General features: G+C 43.5%; 1 protein-coding gene across 1 annotated transcript; it reads left to right on the top strand.

Annotated features, from left to right (window-relative positions):
• Positions 1 to 26,452, top strand: LOC120674722. Its single transcript, XM_039955861.1, has 5 exons — positions 1 to 110; positions 298 to 349; positions 1,625 to 1,694; positions 25,267 to 25,523; positions 26,208 to 26,452. Exons 1-5 carry the CDS (start codon positions 1 to 3, stop codon positions 26,340 to 26,342), a joined length of 624 nt encoding a protein of 207 aa, XP_039811795.1. The 3' UTR covers positions 26,343 to 26,452.
• Positions 26,453 to 27,621: the final 1,169 nt, after the last annotated feature.

Here is a 27,621-nt window from a genome sequence, read left to right on the forward strand (position 1 = left end):
ATGGAGGCGCTGCTATGGGAGCTTGTCTTCCTCGTTGCTGCTGGTGTCGCGGTGAGGCTTTTGATCCTCCAAGGTGTCGCCGGCGAGGTCTCCTTCTTCGGCCGCTTTTTGTGAGCGTGTGCATCCAGCTCTTCTCCGACGGTGATGGTGGTGTATCCGGCATCAGCTCCCGCGAGGTAGCTGCATGGTGCTTTTGTTCGGCTTCGACTCCGACGGTCGGGAGATGTTCTTTTGTGCTGACGGCGGCGGCGCGGCCATCAGCTGCGACATCTCCTGCAGCTTCGGTGTCTGAGTCAGGCTTTTGGTCCTCCGTGGCGAGTCCACCGAGGTGTTCTTCGTGATCTGCCCCGTGAGTTTCCCGGCGGCTCTCGGATGAGGGAGTCGGCGTCGCGTTCAGGGAATAAAGTACTCCGGGCTTCTCTCTTCTTCATTGTCATGTGCTCCAGCAGCAGCGTTGGGTCCGTGAGTTTTCTTGTACAGGAGACTGTCGTCAGTGAAGCTTCATGCCGCCTCTCTCGCGTGATGCCACCATAGCGCGCCTCTGCTCCCCTTCTGCACAAGACACAAACGAATCACAAGATGCAATGGTACTTGGCAGCAAATCAGCACACTGGAACAGAGGAGGGAAAGGAGGGAAGAAGGGATTGCTCACCACTATCAGAGGACGACGAAGCCATCTTCTCTGGAGCTCGCCGGACCCGTCACCCGTGCTCGCGCTCACGCGCCGACAGAAGGAGGTCACGGGTCGGGGCAGCTCGCCGGAGGGAACGGAGGGAAGAAGGGAGCTCGCCGGAGGGAAAGGAGGGAAGGAGGTCGCCGGTCGGGGCAGCTCAGCTCGCTCGCGGCGCCGGCAGGCCATGGCGGCAGCGGCAATGGAGGGAGCGGCGGCCGCCGACATAGGCGCGGCTCGGTCGGGACGGAATGGTGGCTGCCTGGCTGGGAGCCTCTCCAGTCTTGCTTCTTAAGTTCTAACCCTAGTGGGCTTCGGGTCTCTCATTTTCTCACCAGCCCACAAGCAATCCAGCCCAGTTACACAAACCTGATCGAGAACACCCCTAGTCGGACGATTAATCGCCTCTAATCGCCGATTAGTCGGTTGATCGGTCGATCAGGCTTCCTGATCGAGTCGTGGACCCTAATTGAGCACGCTGGACCGATAAGGTCGATTAGTCGCGATTAATCTCGATTAGTCGCTTGATTTGAAAACATTGCTTGCAACACGAAGAAAAAATATGCTGGGTTCCACACTTGACACTCTCATTCTGCTTATTGTTGTCTTGTTATAGTACTATGATGGGAATGCTTGCGAGTACATACTTCTGCAATATCAGGGTGCTTATGCTGGGTTCCATGCTAGCACAAACCATACCGCTGATGTGGATAGATCCTAACACATCTTATCTGGATCTATCGTGAACCACTTTGTTAAAGGGCCTAATATGTTTTCCGAGTGATGTGTCTAAATGATTCAACGAGACATGTTTAGAGGCTGCCAATTTATTTCTCTTCTGTAAAATGTGACAAGAAGATGGTGGTTGGGCGATTTAAGTGCACAAACAGGATAGCTGGGGTAGTAAAATGGACTTCTCCTTTCACACTAAAAGTAGTGAACTATTCTTTTCAGATATGCCTTATGTGTATAAGGCAAGGTCATCTGGAGTGTCTTTTGGAGTTTCTCGACTTTACAGATGAAAGTAAGTAATTATTTCTACCTTGCCCTACTGTTTAATTTATTCTGAGGATCTAGCAGTATATGTTGGTAAGATTTTTAAGAGTTACAAAATGCTCATTTGGTATGCTACCTTGAGCAGGGATTTCTATTTTGTTTCTGTTCTTTGACATGCTTTATATAAGATTTACCATGATCTTGAATACACAGTTTTCCCCGTTTTTATTGTTTTACCTGAGTTGTGATTTATCTTGTAATTTGTGCACTACTGGAATATGCATTGCAAATAACAAGCACCATTACATGGTCTCATCAGCCATTCTAGGAGTTCGTTGCTATTGAGAACCACCTCAGGGTGTGGTCAATTCCTGGGGTTGTGACTATGCCAACTAGGGTTTGACTTAGGTGCCCAGCCTCTATTTCCAAGCATTTGCTAAGGGCTGCACTCATGTGCATGCACATTTGTGTGTGTGATGCATGTGAGGTAGTGGTGTAGTGCGTGCGTGCGTGCATTTGCCATGTCACCTCAAAAGAACTGAAAAAAGGAGAGAAAAACATTTTGGTACCATCTTGAATGACATTGTCATTGATTTTCTATGTACAACTACACAACTTCCATTTCTCAAAAACACGACGCACTTCTTTAAGAGAAACCCTAAATTATTAGTTTCTTACATGTAGTGCATGGTGATGTTAATGCATACAAAAATTTGAGGTCCAGTCATACGCACGTGCAATGAGTAGGTAGGTCCAATACATCTGCAGGTTAGGAATCAACAAAACAAGCACTAGATGTGAATTGTGCTTTTTACAAAGTTTATCCTATTTGTTACTCCATGGTAAAGGGTGGATTAACCATGAAAATTTTAGAAAATTGTAGTGTAACTTGTTGCAACATAACTTTGCAAATTAGGGTTTGTGTGGATAGAAACACAAGGTACTTTTCATTACTTATTTCAATGTGGATTGCCTATAAATCGTGAAGTCTGGTAAATAATGTGTGTGTGGGGGGGTCAACCTGCTAATGGTTCAAGACCCGAACCAAAACCGTACCAAACCAATTATTAGTATCCTTACCGATCGAACCGCACCAAACTGACCTGCTTGCTTCAGAAACCGAACCAAGATCAAACTGCAATGTGCTTACGACCATGGTTGAGATGGGCGCTGTCGCCGGCTGCTGAGCTCAGGGCACCAGTCGCTCATGCCCGTGAAGCAGCTGAGCACCGACCTCCGACCGTTGCCGCAGTTGAAGCGGCTAGCGCCGCAGCCCCCGCCACCGTCGGTGGCGTGGCCCGTGAAGCGGATGAGCACCGAGCTCCGGCCATTGCCGTAGCCCCCGCCACCGTCGGCGTCTACGCCGCCAATGAGCACCACGAGGGATTCCTCCTATGAGGAGGATCAAGCCACGTCCTACACCGCTCGCTTGCCTGTTGGCTGCCTCCGATGAGCTCGATTGGGAAGAAGCTTGTTCGATGCTCTAGGTTGAAGATGAAGGACAACCGTAGGATCTTCATCTAACGGCTGGAAAATTCTTGTGATCTGATTCTGTAATAAGTAATTTTAAATTCCAACCTGAACCGAACCAAACCCATATACGAGCTGTACCAGACCAAACCAGACTCGTAGGCATCTTACCCCATTTGCCACCGAACCAAACGAGTCCATATAGCAAATCCGGACCATTAAAATTGGATTCAACCCAAACCACTATCAGCTTGAGGGGAGGGGGGTGGGGGTTGATGTATTGGAAGCTAATAAAAAAAGGAAGTCGAAGCTCAAGTAGATTTAGTGTATCATTCTGTTACTATTGTTAGAAAGCAAGTTGTAGAAGTGTATGTTAGAATAATAGTGGGGAAGCGATAACCCAAAAACATAAAACCAAATCACAAGATCGCACGAACGAGAACGACACCGAGGCACGATGTTTTTTAACGAGGTTCGGTGATGTGCCGACATCCTCGGGGCATGACTATGAGCGCTCCTCCCCATAAACATCAGCTACACCGGCATCTGGGCACCACCACGGCCACGCCGCCACCCACACCAGCCGCCAAGTCGTCTCACGGTTACACGGTAGTTCCCTCATATTTATGGGCCCTAGAGATACAAAGTACAATCCAAACTCTATTCCTAACCTACCAAATTTACAACTCAATTCCAGTCGTAACCAAACCGTACACATATTCGACACATATCCAACAAACTCCACCTTGGTGAATATGCACGCCACCTTGAAGCTGTCCATGCTCGAACCTCCGTGTACCGGACTTGAGTTGTCTCCCTTTGCTGCTCACTTAGAACAGCCTGACGAGGTCGATCCCGCTGCCTTGTCGATCTTCGGTCAGAACACCATCACTGTTGCAATGCCATCCATGATTCTACCTTCAATAACTCTTCCCATTAGCTTGTATTGGTGTGCACTTGACTTTTCACCAACCATGACTATCTTGCCTTCTCGCATGACTCTCAAGGTCTTCTTATCAGGCGCTGCCTGATACAGCCATCCTTTATCATGCAATAATCCAAGTGAAATCAAATTCCTCCGTAGCCCCGGCACATGCTTCACACCCTTCAGTAGCATCTCACGTCCATCACACATCTTGAATTTGATATCACCCACTCCTATGATATGATAATCCGAATCATTTCCCAAGTGAGCAAGACCACCATCCTTCTCAATGTATGACGAGAACCACTCCTTCTTTGGTGTTGCATGGAACGAGCTAGCTGAATCCAACAACCACGCTTCACAAGACTTTTCACTTGATATTGTGAGAATATCACTATCGCTATCCGAGTCATCCTGCTTCTTGGCAATCACCACACTTGCGGTTCCTCCGCCCTTCTTTAGTTTCGGACACTCAGCCTTTTTATGTCCCCAACCCTTGCAGTTATAGCACTGCAGCCTCTTCTTCCTGTTGCCCTTCTTATCTTCAGCATTATGATCACCTCTGACTACAAAAGCACCTCCAGAAGGATCTTCAGATAAACTGTTCTTCCTCCTTTGCTCATGACCGAGTAAAGTGGTAACAATTTCATCCACCTTAACATCCTTCTTGCCATATGTCAGTGTAGTAACCAAGTGCTCATAAGACCCTGGCAACGAACACAGAAGAATAATGGCCCTATCTTCATCATCAATCTTCACATCGACCTTCTCAAGATCAGCAATTAATTGATTGAAGACATTAATATGCTCTGCAAGATCTGACCCCTCCTACATCTTCAGCCCATACAATTTCTGCTTCAGGTATAACTTCCGGGTCAACGTCTTGGACATAAATTGCTCTTACAACTTGAACTTGTCCCAAATTTCTTTCGGCCATGTCTTATCCATGACATGGTACATGATCTGATTGAGAGACAACATTATAGTAGCACATGCTTGCGCTTGCATCTCCTCCCACTTATCATCATCCACCTTCGCCGGCTTCTTCTCGCTGAGGGCCCTCGAGATACCCTGCTGCGCACTCCTTGCACACCCGTCGATAAGCACGTCGATTGTTAGATTTAGTCCCACATTGAAAATTGATGGTGGGGGAGCCCAATATATAAGATGGGGCATTTCTCACCCATCAGGCTAATCTTTTGAGTTGAGTTAGGCCCGAAGTCTTGGCTGGTTGGTCTTCGGTGGACCTGAGGCCTGGTAGGGCGCCGGCTCGTTGGTATAGCGGGCCGGACCGGATTTTGTTGCGCACTCTAACAAGTGGTATCAGAGCCGAAGGTCGAAAACTCTGAAATATCTCCAGGGTCACATGGTGACGTGGGAGCCCGTGAACGTCTGCGGATGGTCGCACGAGTTGTGTGCAGTGTTTTAAAGGCGGTAAGGCGAGGCGAGGCGAGCTGGGTACGCCTGGACGCCTAGGCGTTGCCTAGGCGACAAGGCGGCCCTGTAACCCAAGGCGAGCTGGGTCCGCCTGAATGCCTAGGCGTCGCCTAGGCGATGCCTTTAAAACTCTGGTTGTGTGTGGCTGGAGAGTTGGACTCAAGGCCTCGAGGGAGATAGTTAGATTTAGTCCCGTATCGGAAATTGATGGTGGGGGAGCCCAACATATAAGGTGGGGCAGTCCTCACCCATCAGGCCAGTCTTTTGGGTTGAGTTAGGCCTGATCCTTGGTTGGTTGGGCTCCGGTGGACCTGAGGTCTGGTAGGGTGCCGGCTCGTGGGTACAATGGGCCGGGCTAGATTTTGCTGCGCACTCTAACAAAGGGTATCAGAGCTGAAGGTCGAAAACTCTGAAATATCTCCGGGGTCGCATGGTGACGGGGGAGCTCGTGAACATATCCGGATGGTCGCACGGGTTGTGTGTGGCTGGAGAGTTGGACTCGGGGCCTAGAGAACGTCTTCCGGGAGATCACATGGGTTGTATGTGATGAAAGAGTTGGGCTCAATGTGTGACGGGGAAAATTATTAGATTTAGTCCCACATCGGAAATTGATGGTGGGGAGCCCAATATATAAGGTGGGGCAGTCCTCACCCATCAGGCTAGTATTTTGGGTTGAGTTAGGCTCGAAGCTTTGGTTGGTTGGTCTCCGGTGGACCTGAGGTCTGGTAGGGCGCCGACTCGTGGGTATAGCGGGCCGGGCCGGATTCCCTTGCGCCCTCTAACAGTGTACAATAGTTTTCATAGCTTTTTTTCCTTGAACACGCAGGATAGCTGAGTATCATTATATTAAGAAGAAAGGGAGGGTTTTAGAAACCCATACAACAGCACCCACACATGCTTACTTCAACAGCATTGTAGTTTTCACAGTGAAAGGACCGTGACACTAAGGGCTAGTTTGGAAGCACAGGGCTAATTAGCCTAGGGGGGCAATGACCCTATGGGCATTTTTTTTTTTGGATTTTCGAATCCCCCTCTATCGCATGGGAGATTATCCCCCGTCCCCTTCTGCTATTTGGGAGGTAAAAGTCTCGGGGAAAAGGTACCCGATTCACCAATACAAAAGGCAAGTGTTGCAAGAAGGATTACAAAAATCATGCTTTAGATAGCTATAAATCTGTGTTAACGAGCAAGTAGCACGCTCCCTGTTCCCCGTTTAGCAAGCAACTCATGATTAAATGCAAAATAGTTACATGATCATTATCAACATTACAAGATAAATAGATACAACATAAGCAGATATTCAAGACAGACAATTCGATTAAGTTTATTGGCAGCTACATCTGATGGGAACCCACGAGAACAGTCAAGAGCCATTTCACAAGTCAAATCATCCCAAACGCCATCACTTGCGATGATAATTCTGCCTCCAGCCATGGAAAGCTGTAAAAAAACAACACATGATTAGAAAATCAAATAGCATCACAGACAGGGTCACAGGGTGAGAATTGCATAGGTCATAATTAAAAGCAGATGACACTAAAAACTTGTAATGTTGTGGAATATTTTAGATAAAGATCTCCAAGACCTTAAGTTTTTTTTCTCCAAAGCGCAGGAGAGCTGCACATCAATATATTAAGAAGAAAGAAGGGGTAAGAAGTTAAGAACCCCAAGTGGTACAGACAGGGCCTACCAAGCCCAAAACAAAACCCCAAAGAACTATTACAAAAACACACAAGGGGTGGGACCTGACCAGCAAGAACCAAGGCCTAGCACCTAGACCACATGATTTCCTAGGGCGAGGATGTGTGACACTCCTTGAGCCCCAGCAAAATACCACTGGTGTAGATCCCATGTTTTCGTAGACGCTAAACGCTACACGAGCGGTGACCCTCCGTTTAGCGTTCAGAGTGTGTAGACGGCGTCTACACGGATTAAACGGTTTTGTTACTGTATCAAGGTTTCAGCAGTTTTGCACATATATAAATGTCAATTTTACATGTAAGAATGAATATTTTACAAGTGAAAATGATAGAAGTCACAGAACTGCAGCCGCTGCTGCTCGAAGGCAGCGTCACGGCTGGAGCAAGGATGCGCACAGGACGGAGCAGAACCTAGGACTGGGAGGCAGTCCGGTCGGAGGCGGCGTCACGACTGGAGCCGCTGCTGCTCGGAGGCGGCGTCATGACTGGAGCAGGGACGCGCACAGGACGGAGCAGGGATGCGCGCGCAGGATGGAGCCAAGACGCGCGCGCAGCTGGAGCTGGGCCTGGTCGCCGGCGCGATGCAGATCGACGCCGCGTGCGCGAGAGCTGGCGGCGGCTTGCGTACGAGCTGAGCGGAACGGGAGAAATCTCCTCTTAACCCTAGCCTCCGGTACTTATATCCGCCCCAAATTTCTCTCAATCGCCCGCCAACTTTCCCGCTACCCCATTCCCTTCCCGCCTGCTGCTCCCGCCCCGTCGATTTGGGCAGCGGCCATCACCTAAACGCGACGAGAAACACCCGTTTCGGCGTCCAGAATGTGGCGGAACCACCCAAAACTACTGGGCCCGGGTGCACTGATCTTTGTTGCTAAGCAACTCTGACCCAATTTGGCACTCACCGGTAGTTCCTCGAGTGAAGCCTCGATAAAAGCCACGCTATTCCAGGATCAGCAGACAACACTCACACGAAGGTGAGCCCAGAGATTACAACACAGAACATTTCATACATCTCAGAGTGATTGCAGCGGAAAGGAAAATTTATTACAAACCAGGTTTAGAATAGTAAAGTACTACAGAGTTCCAAACTACACAAATTATTCAAGTGTCGTAGTTCAGCGGAAGCATTAAAAGGTATCTAGCGAAATAACGTGACGCATCGATAAAGCCCGTACGAAAGCGTCACTCAGCGGGAGGGTGGTCAGCACTAGCTGAAGGACCATCCCACTCAAAAGACCAGCCCGGAGGCAAGGTACACGGCCAAGTAAGACTTGCAAACAGATCCTCCAAGTTAGTACCTGAAAAACAGTGCCACAAGCAAGGCTGAGTATACTAATACTTAGCAAGACTGACCCGTCACCGGATATAACATAGTCCGATAACTAGACATGCAAGGCTTTTTGGTTGGTGGGGTTTGTTTTGCCAAAAATGCCACTAAGAGTTGGTCCTTATTTTCAGATTTTATCTAGCCATCTTCTAGTTGGATTAACCATTCTAAGTTTGCATCCAACTCTACACAAACATGGTAGAGCAATCATTTAATCAACCAGCAATATTATCATCATCATTTCCACTTGTTACTCTGTGTGACCGAAAACATTAAGCAGTCTCATGCCGTGAGAGGCGGACGATTCTGAATCGGATTTCAACCTGGCCAGGGGAACCTAGACCACACGTATGGGAACCAAGTCACCCACACAACATTTCCCCTTTCTTTCCAGTCCGTGGATCCGGGGCACCCTCCCCGACTACAGAGCCCAACGTCTCTGCACCCATACGTCCGAACAAAAATAAACCTACCTCTACCAAGAGGGTGCAAGGTCGTTCTACTCGCTGGTCCAATCAGGTACTTCAGCTTACCGATTACCATATTTCTCGGCATGTGGCTAGTACTTTCAAACGCTTAACGAAATGAGCCACACCCCGCGACCTTAGCCATTTTTGACTACACCAGCGAGGTATCACAACTACACAACCCCGCCCGTTGTCCTTATATTTCAGCAGGAATTAAAGTCAGTCAACTCCTATAATCTCGCGAAAGGCAGGAAACCTCTCGACTTTTACCGCACCTAGTTAGCGGGGCAACTAGTCGAGAAAAAGATCCGGATAACAACAATAGGATCATGCATCTAAAGTTTTCGATCAACTCCTAGAAAAAAACGTAAATGCGCAATAAAAATATTACAACATATACAAATAGTAAGATGAATATAATGCGTAAAATAATGGATTATGCACCGGGGCTTGCCTTCTTGGGCACTGTTCAAAAGTAGCCTTTTGCTCTTCCGAACATTGGTTCGGGTCTTGATTCAAGTCAGTATAATTAAGAGAGACACTCTCCGGAGTGGTAGTATTCGCGGGCACCAACTCGTAATCACCGTCGAGTAGATTTACCGTTTCTATATGCATGCAGAAATGATATTGTTACAACATGATATAACATATTTCTCTCGTTCACTATAAAGTTGTAGTCCAGAATAGCACGTGTTTGTTGTGGTGGTCTTAGTTAACTTTATTTTCTGGGCAATCGTTTATAGAGTAGTTCTTAATTTCACTTTACTTCATAAAAGAGCTGGGTGTTTTGATTTTCATTCTTATCATTAAAACATAGCAGACTTTCACTATTTCATAGCAACCAATTTACTTATGAGCTAGTGATGAAAAATTTAAGTAGCACAGATCAGATACTCTAGCATCTATGGTATAGTTTTCAGCATCTAATCATAAAGCAAAAATTATAACTATTCATATAAGTGGATTACTCTAGTTGCTTCACCTTTTTGTACAGAACGTTCAACATGAGTTCTGGTGCTACAAATTTTATGGGAGTATCCACAAGGCATCCACTCAGCACTGAAATTTTTCCAGATTTTATACACTTATACAGCAGTGGTGACAAAAAGAATAAAAATAGCAAGCCATTAACAAGGATTAATTCTACAGAAAGTTTTACTAGGGATATGGTTCTCAAATTTTTACCAGAGTCTAAAAATGATCTAAACATACTCCAGAAAAATTATCGAGCTTTATAACCACTAGATAAATTAGTTATGCATTTAACTTAACATGATTTAGCATAAATTTCTCAAGGTGCATTTGACTAGTACTGCTTATTAAATTTTTATTACAGATAGAACATACTCTAAACAAGATCATATCCAAAAATCAAGATCAGTTCTGGTGTAGATTACTCAGAACACAAATAGTAAATCTAGCCCTAAGATACTAAGCATGATTATTCACCAAAGCAAAACTCAGTAAATGCAGCTCAAAAGTTTTAGACAGGAACACAGAGCTAAAAAGAGACTTCAAAAATAAATATAGATGTTTCTGAGCATAAGAACTATATATGAAGAATTAAGTTGATTAAACAAGCATAAATCATAGTATATAGCAAATAAACTCAAATAAATCTGAAATTTAGGTATTAACAGGGATTCAGTTTCACATGCATGAAGTAAAAATTCCAGCGCAAGTTCATGTGCATATTTTCCAGTATTAATTCGAGAATGTCAATAACAGATTAGAGAATCTTGATTGTTCCAATATGATAACTGTTTTGGTTGGGTGTCATCATTTTTTTGTGATCTTAATATTCCATTATTGATAACATATCCAAAAATCAAGGTCATTTGCTGACTAGAAATTCATGAACATGCATAAGGTGATTTTCTTATTCTTTTTCTCAGGTTGAAATAAAAGAAAAATATGAACATGTGACTGTAACAAAAGTTGTAGTTCTTGTTCTAAGGATTCCATAACATTTTAGTTTGCATTTTTCTGTTTTTTATACGATTTTCTAGGCATTTTTGAAGTTTGCTGTTTTGGAGTTTAAGCACATTTTGCAGATTAGTCCCTGGAGGTTTTGGTTCTTCTCAAACGAGGTCCCTGGCGGAACTTCACAGAACAGGGGAGGTTTGGCGCGGCGTTTCCCGGAGAGGGGCTCGCCGGCGGCGAGGGCCAGGTGGGGGAGGAGTGAGAGGAGGTCGTGCTCTACCGATTTGAGGGTCTTGGTGGCGACGAGGATGACCGGAGCTGGGCTCTCCACGGTGAGGGCCGGCCGGCGGTGCATCTGCTCCGGCGCGGCGGCGCTCTGCTGGCCGTAGGGCTGGGCGGCCGGGTCGTAGAGCTTCGGTAGAGGTCTGGGAGGGTGGTGGTGTTGCCGGTCTGGGCAATGTGGGGCTGGGGCGGCCGGTCCGCAACGAGCTCAGCTCGCCGGCACCAATGGCGGCGGTGGATGGGGAATTGGGGGTCTGGGCGCGCGAGGGGGCTAGGGTCTCGTTTTATAGGCGGCAAGGAGAGGGAGGGCGAACTGGGATGCAGCAGCCTGGGGGAGAACGGTGCTGGGGGAGGCGCGCAGCTAGGGGAGGACGGGGACTCGGCGCGTGGCTCGGCCATGGCGACGGCGTGGCGAGCAGGGGCGCGTGGCAAGGTCAGGAGCGGCCAGGGAAGGCCGGGTTCAAGCAAACCAGGGGCGCGGGGCTGGTTTTGGGCGGAGGCACGACGCGTGGGCGGCCAGGTGGCCGGCGCCGGCGTACGGACGCCATCGTAGGCGCGGTGCCGGAAGACGGAGGTGGAAGAAGCGGTCAGGGGCAGTCTCGTAAATAAACTGATGTTCCAAAATCAGTTCTGTAATTTCCATTTTTCTCCCTCATCTTGGCCTCAAATGAAAAAGTGTTGAATACCACTTTTGCTCAGTTTTTTGAGATCTACAACTTTTGTGTTATGCACTTTTTCATTCGAGCAATGGTTTGAGAGTTATTTAATTATTTCAAAAACTACCATTTAAAGCATTTATCATTTCATGTGAATTTTGGCACTTTTACTCCTAGGCTTCAACTAGGTTTTTGTTTAACATGACATGGTGAATATGCCTATTCATTTTCATAGGATTCTTTGCATTGGTTTGAAGTTATTTTTACTTATTACTAGAAATTGAACTCCTATTTGATTTGTTTAAATCTTGAATTTGCCAAAAAGTCTTTTAAATTAAACTATGTGTCACAAAAATATGAGTGTGTCTTTATTCTACATTTTTGTGACCAGTTGAGCATGAAAGTTCAAGAATATTAAAGGAACAAGTTTTATATCCCCACATACTCATATACAAGGATGCATCATTGTTTTGTATAAAACTTTGTTATCATGAGCCAATGGAATGTTTAACCCTTTGGTTCGAATTTTTATTTTGTTTAAACTAGTAGCTCTTCATAAATCAAATAATGGTTCCATTGGTCATTTCATGTGATGGTTTTCTAGTTTGAATTTGATTTGCAATAAAAGTTTATAGCTCATTATGAAAGGTTTATTTTATTGTCTTATTACCACACATGTTAAGCCTAGTTTAAAAGGGTACCAATTATTGTTTTCAAACACATTGCACTCAAACACATGCACACATACATTTACACACAAGTTTGCAAGAACTAGACATAGAGTTCTTCTCTAAGCTTTCTTAGCTCATTTGTGTGTGAAGTTATGTTAATTGCCTGGCTTTGGTTAAACCGACACCAGAGGTGTCACAGCCTACCCCCCTTAAAAAGAATCTCGTCCCGAGATTCAGGTGAATAAGCTAAAAGTGGAAAGTGTGTGTATCTTTGGTTGGTGAAACCAGAAGGTAGACATTATTACCGCCTTCGAGTTGCAAAGATCTTCTTCTTTTTATCCAAATAACTCAGTTGGCTAGAGTGGCCAGCTCTAAGATTTTCTTGTATTATCTTTGGTTGTTATTCTACCTAATGATCAAGTCTGGTCCAAATATTTAGTGGTCTTTGGTTTGTGACAAACTCAGTGAAGTTTGACAACTTTGATCATACGTTGCTTTAAATAGTGCTACTTTTAGACTTGCTTAATAGCTGGGTGAGAACTCTACTAAAAACGGGCATTTGTCTTCATGGTTGTCATAATGAATGATGCAAGATCTTAGCATGTCTTTTAAGATTCGGTCCACTTTTCAGTTTGGCCGTCGGTTCGAGGATGATAAGTTGAACTTCATATCAGTTTGGTACCGAGAGAAGATTGCAAGGGATTTCCCAAAAAGTGTGCTAGGAGTTGAGCACCATTATTGAATTTAATTCTATGTGGTGTGATATGTAGACCACAATATGATCAAGAGGAATACTGGCTCACTTCTTGGTAGTATGAATAGTGTGTAATTGAAGAAAAGGTGTCAGTTGTCGATAATGATCCAAATGGAATCAGGCCTTGGAGAGATGCTTGGCAAACCAATCATGAAATCCATAATTAGTAAAAGTGAGAGTGTAACGGGTATTTATAAGTGATCTCGGTATAGCATTATGAGATATACTAAGCAAGAAATTTGCCTAGGGTCTTGATATATTTCATTAATACCCAAGTGATTAGAAAGCTTTGGAAAAAGGTGACCTATCAAGAATTGGTTTTCAGAGATCACGATTCAGTTGATCCACTATGGAGATTCAAACCATACAACTCTATCCTTGTCGCAGTAAAACATTTAGGCTTCTCCATTCTTTAAAAGAGCTTGTGCTTGACGATTTTCGCAGGACAGATTCTGAGTAGCTGATAGAATTTAGCATAACTGATGAATCCAAGGTCGAAAAATTCTCAAATTTTTAATGGGGTGCCTAAGATAATTGTGATCATTTCCTCTAGTCAACTCTAACTCAGAAACAGAGTTTAAGATAGTCAAATCCTTAAGTGTTTGCAGGAAGGTTGACCCAGATTTCAGACTGAACAGAGGGCTAGTATTTTGACTGTAAGTACCAAAACACTTGAAAACAAATTCTCAAAAATTTTTAGTAGCTTCTAGACTCAGTTATCCACAACATTCATGTTGAACGTTTTCTCAGGAAAGGCGTCTAAGTGGGTCGAAAAATTCATGTGGCCAGACTGCTACAGAATCATAGGGGTTTACCAAAAGACTGAATTTTGAGGGTTATAATTCTCCAAAAAAATTTCAAAATTTTACAGAAGTAAGGATATTTGTTTTACTACATTTTGTTCCACAGGCTCAACTTATTTTGAGGTAGTTGATCAGGTCTAAAAATTTGGGTTTCTCTTCTGTACCTGCTGGTCCACTTATATCTGACAGCTTTCTAGTATGGAAATCTTATTCTTCGGCAGCAGCAAACTTTTCTCAAGATATTCTTGTGCAAGGTGGATTTTATTCGATTGAGTTGGTACTTGATTTGAGAGAGATGCACCATTATTCAAAGTCGTGACGTATTGTGGAAATACCAACATATCATTTTTTTTTGTATTGTGGCAATGCAGATATGTGGTTAAATGAGTTAAAGCACACATGGGAGATAAGTTTGTGTCGATGTAATATACGGATACAACGAACCATACTCCTAAGAAAATATGCACACGAATTGGTGCATTTGTCCTGAGGTAAGCTAGTGGATGTGCGGTTCATGGTGTGATGGTACACATGGTTTATGCACATAATGTGGTACACACAAGTGTGCTGAGTAAGTGCGTGGGCATGCGTTGCACATGTTGCAATGCAGTGTACTGACCAAGAAAGTTATGCAAGTTCTTTATATTTCTGTTGACCTTCATGAATTTCTTCAAGAGTGATGAAATTGATCCTTCCTTGTTCGACCTGATCAGCCTGTTTCTTGCGCTCATTCCGCAATCTTTTGCGCATGCTTTTATTTGTTTGGCTAGAACCTTGGTCCTGATTTTGCTGTGTGGCTTGAGGACATCTTCGAGCGAAGTGGGTAGGACTTCTACAGATGAAACAACGGTTCGTCTCACTCGGACCACTGTGCTGTTTGCATTGTAAGGATGTCATCACTGGCATATCTACTGAACCATTCTCGGGTATAGTGCACCTAGCTGGGTCCATAGTTTCACGGACATGCGAGCGAGTTCTTGCTCTTAGGACTGTGTTGGCAACAATAGCATTGCGGGTTTGCCTTTTACCACGGGGAACGAATTCCGTGCATGTAATTTCCCATCCAGTCAAGTCTATATTGCTTGAGCCATGCTTGGGGGTCAGACACTTTACTTGGTCTTCCTTAAGTTTCATCGGAAGTTGTGATGGTGGCATTAGGGAGTCCGAGTGAACATCCTTTATTTCTTGTGTTTCTTCCTAGAGCTCTTGATAATCTGCAACTGGAGATTGGTGGACCTTGTGCCCATCTAGTTGAAAGTGTTGTTGCTGCAGAAAATGAGAAATCGCTTGCTGTCCTTGAACAAGTTGTCGAAGCAACTCATTTTGGGTGGCAAGTAATTCCTCAAGGCCGGGTGGTGGTGGCTGCGATCCACTACCACTGGCACCGAAATTATCTAGAGTACTATGGGTTGCTCTCACCATCTGAAATATATGAGTTCAAGCATCAGTGATATGATTCGTATAGCTTCCAAGATGCAATGAACAAGTGTGCAACACAATAGAACACAACAAATGCTGTGTAACCAGTTTGTGCAGCGTTAGTCGTTACAAAGAAATTTGTAACTTTCTTTTGGTTCATCAAAACTTTCTAAAATTTTGACAGCAACTAGATAATTTCACGTGCTACACCTTTGGTAGTCAACTCAGAGGCTAATTCTAAGAGTAAGATGGTTGAAATTGTCCATTACTACACCTCTGTTTTCTGAACAGAGTCTCTGTATTTAGGCCATAACTCCTACTATATACATCTAATGAAGTTGAAATTTTGTAGGAATGTAGCTTAGGATGTTGGGAGCAACTTTGGTATTCAACCCCAAGGCTAAAACAATGGTTAAGATGGTTGAAATATTCGGTCTTTGCTTCTCTGTTCTGGCTGTTTTCAGCAAGCCGGGAGATAGTGTTTTGTCTATAGTTTGGAGTATACTAGTCCTAAGAAGTTGAAAATTTGTGAGAACCTAGATCATGTAATTTGTGACCACTTTGGTATTCAACTCATATCCAAAAAAAGTCATATACAAGGGTGAAAATTTTAGCAATATCCCGTAGGATATAAATTGGACAATGAGAGTTCAATTGTACCGGAAGCAAGTTTAGAGTTTCGTCACTCTAAATTGAGGGGTCCAAATTTTTTTTGAAATTTTACTAGGGCATTCGTAATATCATTGTGCACATTTTTTTCTAGTCAAGGCTAGGTCTAGATCAACCCTATGATGGTCTTTTTCTTAAAAGTCTTCCTTACTGTATGTCCAGAAAATTCAGCGAACAGAGAGCTAGTGTTTTCTTCACCAAGGACAATATACTTGGTCACAAATTCTTAAAATTTTACAGAAGATGCCCAAGGTAGTGAGGAACATTTCATCTAGTCAACACTAAGGTCAGTTCAGATCGTAACAAGGTTTAATGCTCAAGGTTTTGAAGTGATGTCAAACCAGAAAACAGATTGTCCAGAGAGTGAGTAAATTGACCATATCTCCCAAACCACTAGACAAAGATAATTCAAAATTTTACAGTGAGTTCTTTATTAAGTTACCTACAACTTTTGTGTTGAACGATTTTTCAGATGAGCAAACTAAGATCATCGAAAAATTCACTTTAGACAGATTGCTCTAATTTGACAGATTTGCAGAAGGTTATTATAAATTTAAAAACACTAAGGTGGGAGGCTTCAAAAATTCTCATATTTTTACAGCAGCTTGGAAATCTATGTAGCTACATTTCATATTCCAAGCCAAACTTTATTTGAAGTGATTTTCATATTTTAAAAATTAGAGAAATCCAGAATTTCCAGATTACACATATTTGCTAGATGATCCTTAAGATCGTGTTTTAAACTTTTCTATTTTGATTTCTTTCAAAAGTTTCTTTGCTGATGATTTGAGGATGAATGCAGATCTTAATCGTTCTCACCAAGAAAAGAATTGCCAAGTAACCTTGGACTTATGAGGTTAGCTTCGGTGGCATACATAATACGTCTCTCACTATGTAGCTACTCGATATAGCTAGATAGCCTAGAATTCGATTTCGAGTTAGCGTACCTGCAGAAAATTGACAATACATAAATTGAACCTTTCGTGCCAGCACTCACGAAAGCGTTCCCATCCATTACCGATCACTATAGAACCGGCATCCATACAATTACCGCCGTATGGACAACGTTAAGCATACGTTATCGAAACAACGTATTGACTGAGTACCGTCTTTGACGGGGAATTGAATTCCAATTTTGAACCATTACTCCCCATATAATCAACCAAAGTTGGTATATGGGCAGCAGCTCAAGTAGGCCACTGCTTGAGCTCCAGCGTTCGGCTCGCATCACCGACGGGAAGGTCAGACTCCCTCAGCTGACTGAGTAAGCATACCTTCGCGGCGACGATGTAGTTGCAGAATTTAAATTGCGGAATTTATATACTGAAAAGTAATGTGCTGGAAGTTAGCCATACAAAATAAGCCACCTGATAATACCCATAAGATCCCCTAGGGCTTTACGTTCTAGACTTGTCCTTGGAGATCCTAAACTTTTTCAAAGACTTAAGTAGTTTTTAAGTCAAGTTTTAAGTTTGTTGTTAGAAAACAAGGTTGTCATCTCTGGTAGGCTGTCTGCGAGCTCTGATGCCAGCTGTGGCGGAACCACCCAAAACTACTGGGCCCGGGTGCACTGATCTTTGTTGCTAAGCAACTCTGACCCAATTTGGCACTCACCGGTAGTTCCTCGAGTGAAGCCTCGATAAAAGCCACGCTATTCCAGGATCAGCAGACAACACTCACACGAAGGTGAGCCCAGAGATTACAACACAGAACATTTCATACATCTCAGAGTGATTGCAGCGGAAAGGAAAATTTATTACAAACCAGGTTTAGAATAGTAAAGTACTACAGAGTTCCAAACTACACAAATTATTCAAGTGTCGTAGTTCAGCGGAAGCATTAAAAGGTATCTAGCGAAATAAAGTGACGCATCGATAAAGCCTGTACGAAAGCGTCACTCAGCGGGAGGGTGGTCAGCACCAGCTGAAGGACCATCCCACTCAAAAGACCAGCCCGGAGGCAAGGTACACGGCCAAGTAAGACTTGCAAACAGATCCTCCAAGTTAGTACCTGAAAAACAGTGCCACAAGCAAGGCTGAGTATACTAATACTCAGCAAGACTGACCCGTCACCGGATATAACATAGTCCGATAACTAGACATGCAAGGCTTTTTGGTTGGTGGGGTTTGTTTTGCCAAAAATGCCACTAAGAGTTGGTCCTTATTTTCAGATTTTATCTAGCCATCTTCTAGTTGGATTAACCATTCTAAGTTTGCATCCAACTCTATACAAACATGGTAGAGCAATCATTTAATCAACCAGCAATATTATCATCATCATGTTCCACTTGTTACTCTGTGTGACCGAAAACATTAAGCAGTCTCATGCCGTGAGAGGCGGACGATTCTGAATCGGATTTCAACCTGGCCAGGGGAACCTAGACCACACGTATGGGAACCAAGTCACCCACACAACATTTCCCCTTTCTTTCCAGTCCGTGGATCCGGGGCACCCTCCCCGACTACAGAGCCCAACGTCTCTGCACCCGTACGTCCGAACAAAAATAAACCTACCTCTACCAAGAGGGTGCAAGGTCGTTCCACTCGCCGGTCCAATCAGGTACTTCAGCTTACCGATTACCATATTTCTCGGTATGTGGCTAGTACTTTCAAACGCTTAACGAAATGAGCCACACCCCGCGACCTTAGCCATTTTTGACTACACCAGCGGGGTATCACAACTACACAACCCCGCCCGTTGTCCTTATATTTCAGCAAGAATTAAAGTCAGTCAACTCCTATAATCTCGCGAAAGGCAGGAAACCTCTCGACTTTTACCGCACCTAGTTAGCGGGGCAACTAGTCGAGAAAAAGATCCGGATAACAAATATAGGATCATGCATCTAAAGTTTTCGATCAACTCCTAGAAAAAAACGTAAATGCGCAATAAAAATATTACAACATATACAAATAGTAAGATGAATATAATGCGTAAAATAATGGATTATGTACCGGGGCTTGCCTTCTTGGGCACTGTTCAAAAGTAGCCTTTTGCTCTTCCGAACATTGGTTCGGGTTTTGATTCAAGTCAGTATAATTAAGAGAGACACTCTCCGGAGTGGTAGTATTCGCGGGCACCAACTCGTAATCACCGTCGAGTAGATTTACCGTTTCTATATGCATGCAGAAATGATATTGTTACAACATGATATAACATATTTCTCTCGTTCACTATAAAGTTGTAGTCCAGAATAGCACGTGTTTGTTGTGGTGGTCTTAGTTAACTTTATTTTCTGGGCAATCGTTTATAGAGTAGTTCTTAATTTCACTTTACTTCATAAAAGAGCTGGGTGTTTTGATTTTCATTCTTATCATTAAAACATAGCAGACTTTCACTATTTCATAGCAACCAATTTACTCATGAGCTAGTGATGAAAAATTTAAGTAGCACAGATCAGATACTCTAGCATCTATGGTATAGTTTTCAGCATCTAATCATAAAGCAAAAATTATAACTATTCATGTAAGTGGATTACTCTAGTTGCTTCACCTTTTTGTACAGAACGTTCAACATGAGTTCTGGTGCTTCAAATTTTATGGGAGTATCTACAAGGCATCCACTCAGCACTGAAATTTTTCCAGATTTTATACACTTATACAGCAGTGGTGAAAAAAAGAATAAAAATAGCAAGCCATTAACAAGGATTAATTCTACAGAAAGTTTTACTAGGGATATGGTTCTCAAATTTTTACCAGAGTCTACTAATGATCTAAACATACTCCAGAAAAATTATCGAGCTTTATAACCACCAGATAAATTAGTTATGCATTTAACTTAATATGATTTAGCATAAATTTCTCAAGGTGCATTTAACCAGTACTGCTTATTAAATTTTTATTACAGATAGAACATACTCTAAACAAGATCATATCCAAAAATCAAGACCAACTCAGAAAACAAATAGTAAATCTAGCCCTAAGATACTAAGCATGATTATTCACCAAAGAAAAACTTAGTAAATGCAGCTCAAAATTTTTATACAGGAACACAGAGCTAAAAATAGACTTCAGAAATAAATATAGATTTTTCTGAGCATAATAACTATATATGAAGAATTAAGTTGATTGAACAAGCATAAATCATGGTATATAGCAAATAAACTCAAATAAATCTGAAATTTAGGTATTAACAGGGATTCAGTTTCACATGCATTTAGTAAAAATTTCAGAGCAAGTTCATGTGCATATTTTCCAGTATTAATTCGAGAATGTCAATAATAGATTAGAGAATCTTGATTGTTCCAATATGATAACTATTTTGGTTGGGTGTCATATTTTTACTGTGATCTTAATATTACATTATTGATAACATATCCAAAAATCAAGGTCATTTGCTGAGTAGAACTTCATGAACATGCATATGGTGATTTTCTTATTCTTTTTCTCAGGTTAAAATAAAAGAAAAATATGAACATGTGACTGTAACAAAAGTTGTAGTTCTTGTTCTAAGGATTCCAGAAAATTTTAGTTTGCATTTTTCTGTTTTTTATACGATTTTCTAGGCATTTTTGAAGTTTGCTGTTTTGGAGTTTAAGCACATTTTGTAGATTAGTCCCTGGAGGTTTTGGTTCTTCTCAAACGAGGTCCCTGGCGGAACTTCACAGAACAGGGGAGGTTTGGCGCGGCGTTTCCCGGCGAGGGGCTCGCCAACGGCGAGGGCCAGGTGGGGGAGGAGTGAGAGGAGGTCGTGCTCAACCGATTTGAGGGTCTTGGTGGCGACGAGGATGACCGGAGCTGGGCTCTCCACGGTGAGGGGCGGCCGGCGGTGCATCTGCTCTGGCGCGGCGGCGCTCTGCTGGCCGTAGGGCTGGGCGGCCGGGTCGTAGAGCTTCGGTAGAGGTCTGGGAGGGTGGTGGTGTTGCCGGTCTGGGCAATGTGGGGCTGGGGCGGCCGGTCCGCGACGAGCTCAGCTCGCCGGCACCAGTGGCGGCGGTGGATGGGGAATTGGGGGTCTGGGCGCGCGAGGGGGCTAGGGTCTCGTTTTATAGGCGGCAAGGAGAGGGAGGGCGAACTGGGATGCAGCAGCCTGGGGGGAGAACGGTGCTGGGGGAGGCGCGCAGCTAGGGGAGGACGGGGACTCGGCGCGTGGCTCGGCCATGGCGACGGCGTGGCGAGCAGGGGCGCGTGGCAAGGTCAGGAGCGGTCAGGGAAGGCCGGGTTCAAGCAAACCAGGGGCGCGGGGCTGGTTTTGGGCGGAGGCACGACGCGTGGGCGGCCAGGTGGCCGGCGCCGGCGTACGGACGCCGTCGTAGGCGCGGTGCAGGAAGACCGAGGTGGAAGAAGCGGTCAGGGGCAGTCTCGTAAATAAACTGAAGTTCCAAAATCAGTTCTGTAATTTCCATTTTTCTCCCTCATCTTGGCCTCAAATGAAAAAGTGTTGAATACCACTTTTGCTCAGTTTTTCGAGATCTACAATTTTCGTGTTATGCACTTTTTCATTCGAGCAATGGTTTGAGAGTTATTTAATTATTTCAAAAACTACCATTTAAAGTATTTATCATTTCATGTGAATTTTGGCACTTTTACTCCTAGGCTTCAACTAGGTTTTTGTTTAACATGACATGGTGAATATGTCTATTCATTTTCATAGGCTTCTTTGCATTGGTTTGAAGTTATTTTTAACTTCCTTATTACTAGAAATTGAACTGCTATTTGATTTGTTTAAATCTTGAATTTGCCAAAAAGTCTTTTAAATTAAACTATGTGTCATAAAAATATGAGTGTGTCTTTATTCTACATTTTTGTGACCAGTTGAGTATGAAAGTTCAAGAATATTAAAGGAACAAGTTTTATATCCCCAAATACTCATATACAAGGATGCATCATTGTTTTGTATAAAACTTTGTTATCATGAGCCAATGGAATGTTTAACCCTTTGGTTCGAATTTTTATTTTGTTTAAACTAGTAGCTCTTCATAAATCAAATAATGGTTCCATTGATCATTTCATGTGATGGTTTTCCAGTTTAAATTTGATTTGCAATAAAAGTTTATAGCTCATTATGAAAGGTTTATTTTATTGTCTTATTACCACACATGTTAAGCCTAGTTTAAAAGGGTACCAATTATTGTTTTCAAACACATTGCACTCAAACACATGCACACATACATTTACACACAAGTTTGCAAGAACTAGACATAGGGTTCTTCTCTAAGCTTTCTTAGCTCATTTGTGTGTGAAGTTATGTTAATTGCCTGGCTTTGGTTAAACCGACACCAGAGGTGTCACACAGAACCGTTTCCCCGCCGTTCCGTTTAGGCCGTCTTCAACATTTATTCCCGTCTTTGACCGTCTAGACGGGAAACCCGTTTAACTGTCTGCCCAGGCCCTAAACTCCACGGCACCCTGCCGTTTACCATCTAAACGGGTTTAGACGGCCGTTTAATACCGTTTAGGATAACGTGGTGTAGATCTTCTTTGATGACCGAAACAACACAAGACACATCAGGAATGATCCCATCAAAGACGTAGCGGTTGCGATGCTTCTAGATAGTCCAAGCTCCCAAATAAGAATGGAGTCAACCTTTAGGGGTTTTGGCGTTTTTATCCATGTTTCGAAGTGAAATGGTGATTTGCCCCTACCTTTTGGACTGTGCGAATTTACCCCTACTTTTTGAAAATGAAGGAAGGGTTTGCCCCTATTCCGTGAAAGCTAGTTAACAGTGTTAAAATTGCTATGAAAAGACCAATTTGCCCTTGCGGATTTGCCCCTACTATTATGTGAATTTGGTGATTTTACCCTTGTTTTGAGTAGAAGAACTTGGGTACATTTTGACAGGTCTAAAAAGAATTTTTCTCAAGCAAATTCAAACCAGATTTTTTCAAACATGACCGAAATTTGATAATTTTTTTCAAAATTTTGGCAACAACATAACACAACATGCATTTAAGTTACGGACGAACCAAATACTCTACTATGTAAAATAGCAACTTTAATACCAGTTGTGATACCAATGGATCTAAAACAGTTACGAATGACCAAATACTGAACTACGTAAGCTAGCACTGAAATTAGGAATCCTTGTGTTCATTGGATCCATTCCTCCGGAAATTATTAAAAGGAAAGTATGCACTTGAGCTTGCATAACTTCATTTTTGACATCCTTTGACTTTCTCAATCGTGGAACTTCCAACATTGCTTATCTTTTTGAGCACTTCCAACTAGCTTGAGCTAGTGACTTAGAAATTTCCATGATCAATAATTGATTTCTAAGTCACTCAACCATACGATTCAATAATGACTTGATGTTTCACATTGCTTTGCTCTCCAAGGCTTGACTTGATGCTTCAAAACCTTACAAGTACTAGCTACTTCATCCTAGCAAAGATCCTATGATCCAAGTCGCATTTGATCACAATTTGCTTAGTACCTCTTTGCTAGGATGAAGTACTAGCTACTTCATCCTAGCAAAGATCCTATGATCCAAGTCGCATTTGATCACAATTTGCTTAGTACCTCGTTGCATAATCACTTGCTTGATTCCTTCATCCTATCTTACCTTTATTGAGCTTAGTTTTGTTTTGCCATCAACAATGAATACCCATTTTAAATTCATGTCTTCATAAGCTTGTTTCAAGCTTAGTTAGTATGGTTAACTAAGCTTTTTAATCTCATTTTTCGGTCAAACAAGATGCCGGAAGAATGGAGGAGAAGTATATTAGTACATATCTTCAAAAACAAGGGCGATGTTCAAAGTTGTACTAACTACTGTGGGATTAAGCTGATGAGCCATACGATGAAGCTTTGGAAGAGGGTTATCGAGCATCGCCTAAGAAGAGTGACAAGTGTGACCCAAAACCAATTTGGGTTCATGCTTGGAAGGTCAACCATGGAGGCAATTTTCTTAATACGACAATTGATGGAGAGATCCCTTGGTGTATGCTCTTTGCTGATGATGTGGTGCTAGTTGACGAGAGTAGGGCAGTGGTTAATAGGAAGTTAGAGCTGTGGAGATGCACATTAGAGTCGAACGGGTTCAGACTTTGTAGGACCAAGACCGAGTACATGATGTGTGATTTCAGCGCGACTAGGCATGAGGGGGGAGACGTTAGTCTAGATGGGCAAGTGGTGGTCCAGAAGGATACTTTTCGGTATTTAGGATCGGTACTACAAAAGGATGGCGACATTGATGAAGATGTTAGGTATAGAATTTCAGCTGGCTGGTTGAAATGGCGGCAAGCTTCTGGCATCCTTTGTGACAAGAGGGTTCCACAAAAGCTAAAAGGCAAATTCTATAGGACAGCAATTCGTACGGCGATGTTATACGGTGCTGAATGTTGGCCTACAAAAAGGCGACATGTCCTGCAACTGAGTGTAGCAGAGATACAGATGTTGCGGTGGTTTTGCGGGCACACAAGGAGGGATAGAGTCCGGAACGAAGTTATTCGAGATAGGGTCGGGGTGGCACCAATTGAGGAGAAACTTACCCAGCATCGGCTGAGATGGTTTGGACATGTCCAACAAAGGTCTCCTAAGGCGCCGGTGCGTAATGGGGTTCTTGAGCGGGTCGATAATGTAAAGAGGGGTAGAGGTAGAACTAAATTAACGTGGGATGAGTCGGTTAAGAGAGACCTTAAGGATTGTAATATCTCTAAAAAGATAGCTTTGGATAGGAGCGCTTGGAGACTAGCTATCGATGTGCCTGAATCTTGAACTTATTTCTTTTGGGTTTCATCTCTAGCTTACCCCAACTTGCTTGGGAAAAAAGGCTATGTTTTGTTGTCGTCTTCATAAGCTTGTTTCACTTTGTAATTATATATCTTTGGTTAGTTACTTCTTATGCCAAGCCATAGAAAGAAATCATCATTGTCATGCATGAACATTTGTTTCTATTTTTCATCACATTTTTCTTGGCATTTATCAAAATATTCTTTTATTTGATTGCATATCTCAATTTTCATCAGCCAATGTCATTAATTGATTTACAAATAAATTCCTACTCAACAACTCTTTGACAAACATGTTAGTCCTTTATTCGCATTCTTCAATTCACCAAAACCCATTAGGGGTCTAGATGCACTTTCACACTAAAATCACAAACAATGTCTTAAGAGCCATTTTCCTTACATAGCTTACGGGTTCTTTTTTTCTTTGACAGAGAAGACATGGACTCGACTATACAAAGTCCCCCCAGGTAGCCGTAAGCGGAAATCAAGTGAGAGTAGGATGATCATGATCAGACCTACCTTTCCACAGTGGTATCTAGAGCATGAAAAACCTGACCAGCTCCCAGAGGCTAGTGTTGTAGCGATTGTCAGCACTCCATGGAAAGTAGGTGACCTGATTGAGTGGTGGTATACTGATTGTTACTGGACCGGAAAAATTATTGAGTTACTTGGTGATGACAAAGTTAAGGTAAAGACACATTCACATAGTTGAATTATGCCCATTCTTTCTGAAAGATAGCAATTACATAATCATTCCACCCTATCAAAATTCACTTTTTTTTGCTAAAATTCTGCACCATCATATTATTTAAATATATCTTGGCTACACATTCATGGAGCATCCTTGTTTTTTTGGGTATGTTTACGGAGCCATTTGAGAATGGTAGGAATATGTGTAATTTGCAAACAGTGATTATTAAAGTTGTAATGCTTACTGTACTTGCAAATAATTTCAGTGATCTTGATGGGTGTATATAGTCTTTAAAGAATAAACTTTTTAGTCAGCTAATGGTATGCTTCATCCATGTTTTAGACATCTCTTGAAACAAATCTCTCACTAATAAAACTTGAAATCAATTCCTCAGAAAAATGCAACTCAGTGTTCCACTAACATTTTGGACTAGGTGCCACTTGGTGGTTACTGAATAAGGCAATGCTTGTGTAACTAGGCAGTTTGATCTGTTGATGTGAATGTTAGGGATAACAGTGGAGGGTACTAATCTAGGGTTTCCCTTAACAGTAAATATTGTATGTCTCTTGTTGGAATGAAGAACTTATCTCTTCTAAATGCATCACTACTTGTTATAAGGATTATGCATTAGCATTTGGGATTAATTTTGATTCGCAGTTAATATATGGCTTTTGTCTTCAGATAGCTTTGCATGAAGAGCCACTTGGTGAAGGTGGATACTATGATGCTGATTGTAAGGATCTGAGGCCAGCCCTTGATTGGTCCCTTGAAAAAGGTTGGAGTGTGCCTCTTTCACAGGTAATTATTACACAATGAAGTGCGCTTGGTACATATTTTTTTGTAATTTTGTCATATAAACAGAAGTAGTATAGAGAAGATTGGGTTTTTACATTAGAAGTTTGATTTCACACATTCTTGAACATCATGTATTTGAGAGTGCATGGAGTACCTTAGTGAGTTCCTCGATAATTCAAAAGTTTGTCAGGATTTTGATCCCTTGTTGCAAGGTTCTTGCAATTCAGTGGTCCTACCAGATCATGTTTGTAGGAGAGAATAATGCTTGTATTCCTCCAACCCTAGAAGGGTGGGTATATATAATACCTATACATGTGCCTCTAGATGGGCCTCTATACACATGGGCTCAATATACTCCAACACCCCCCCCCCCCCCCGCAGTCTGAACTACCGGCGCAGCGGTGTTCAAGACTGGACAACAAGAAAGCTAACACCCCCCCCCCCCGCAGTCTGAACTACCGACGCAGCGGTGTTCAAGACTGGACAAGAAGAGAGTACAAATAGAGTACAAAGGACAAATACCCCCCCCCCCGCAGCCACAACTAGCCACCGGCTACGTTGAGGCTGGATCGAAACTCCGAGAAGGTCGAGGAGGGCAGCCCCTTGGTGAAGATGTCAGCAAACTGGGAGGTAGTCGGGACATGGAATACCCGAACATCGCCGATGGCGACTCTGTCGCGCACGAAGTGTAGGTCGATCTCCATGTGCTTCGTCCGCTGATGCTGGACGGGGTTGGTGAAGAGATACACGGCGTTGACGTTGTCGCAGTAGACGAGCGTGCTATTGGCGAGCGGGCTGTGGAGCTCCGCCAAGAGCTGTCGTAGCCAAGACGCCTCTGCTATGCCGTTAGCGACAGCCCGGTACTCCGCCTCGGCACTGGAGCAGGAGACAACCAGCTGCCGCTTGGACGACCAGGAGACCAGGTTGCCGCCCAGGAAGACGGCGTAGCCGGAAGTGGAGCGATGAGTGTCCGGGAAGCCAGCCCAGTCAGCGTCGGTGTAGACCACCAGCTCAGCAAAGGACGAGCGGTGAAGCACCAGGCCGAGGTCCACAGTGCCACGGACGTAGCGGAGGAGACGCTTCAGCGCAGCAAGGTGTGACTCCCGGGGATCATGCATATGTAGACAGACCTGCTGGACAGCGTAGGTGAGGTCCGGCCTGGTGAAGGTGAGGTACTGCAAAGCACCAGCCAAACTCCGGTAGGCAGTAGGATCAGCCACCGGATCACCCAGATCAGCGGACAGCTTCGCCTAAGTGTCGACAGGAGTGGAGCAGGGCTTGCAATCAGTCATCCCAGCCC

Source organism: Panicum virgatum, chromosome 5N (genome assembly GCF_016808335.1).
Source record: "Panicum virgatum strain AP13 chromosome 5N, P.virgatum_v5, whole genome shotgun sequence".
Lineage (NCBI taxonomy): Eukaryota > Viridiplantae > Streptophyta > Magnoliopsida > Poales > Poaceae > Panicum > Panicum virgatum.

Bases quoted from the DNA above. Each gene is read 5' to 3' on its own strand.
- LOC120674722 (XM_039955861.1), top strand. From the start codon at position 1: ATGGAGGCGCTGCTATGGGAGCTTGTCTTCCTCGTTGCTGCTGGTGTC. The intron at 111-297 runs GTGAGCGTGTGC...TGTCTGAGTCAG, and splicing joins TCCTTCTTCGGCCGCTTTTT to GCTTTTGGTCCTCCGTGGCG. The intron at 350-1,624 runs GTGAGTTTCCCG...TATTCTTTTCAG, and splicing joins TGTTCTTCGTGATCTGCCCC to ATATGCCTTATGTGTATAAG.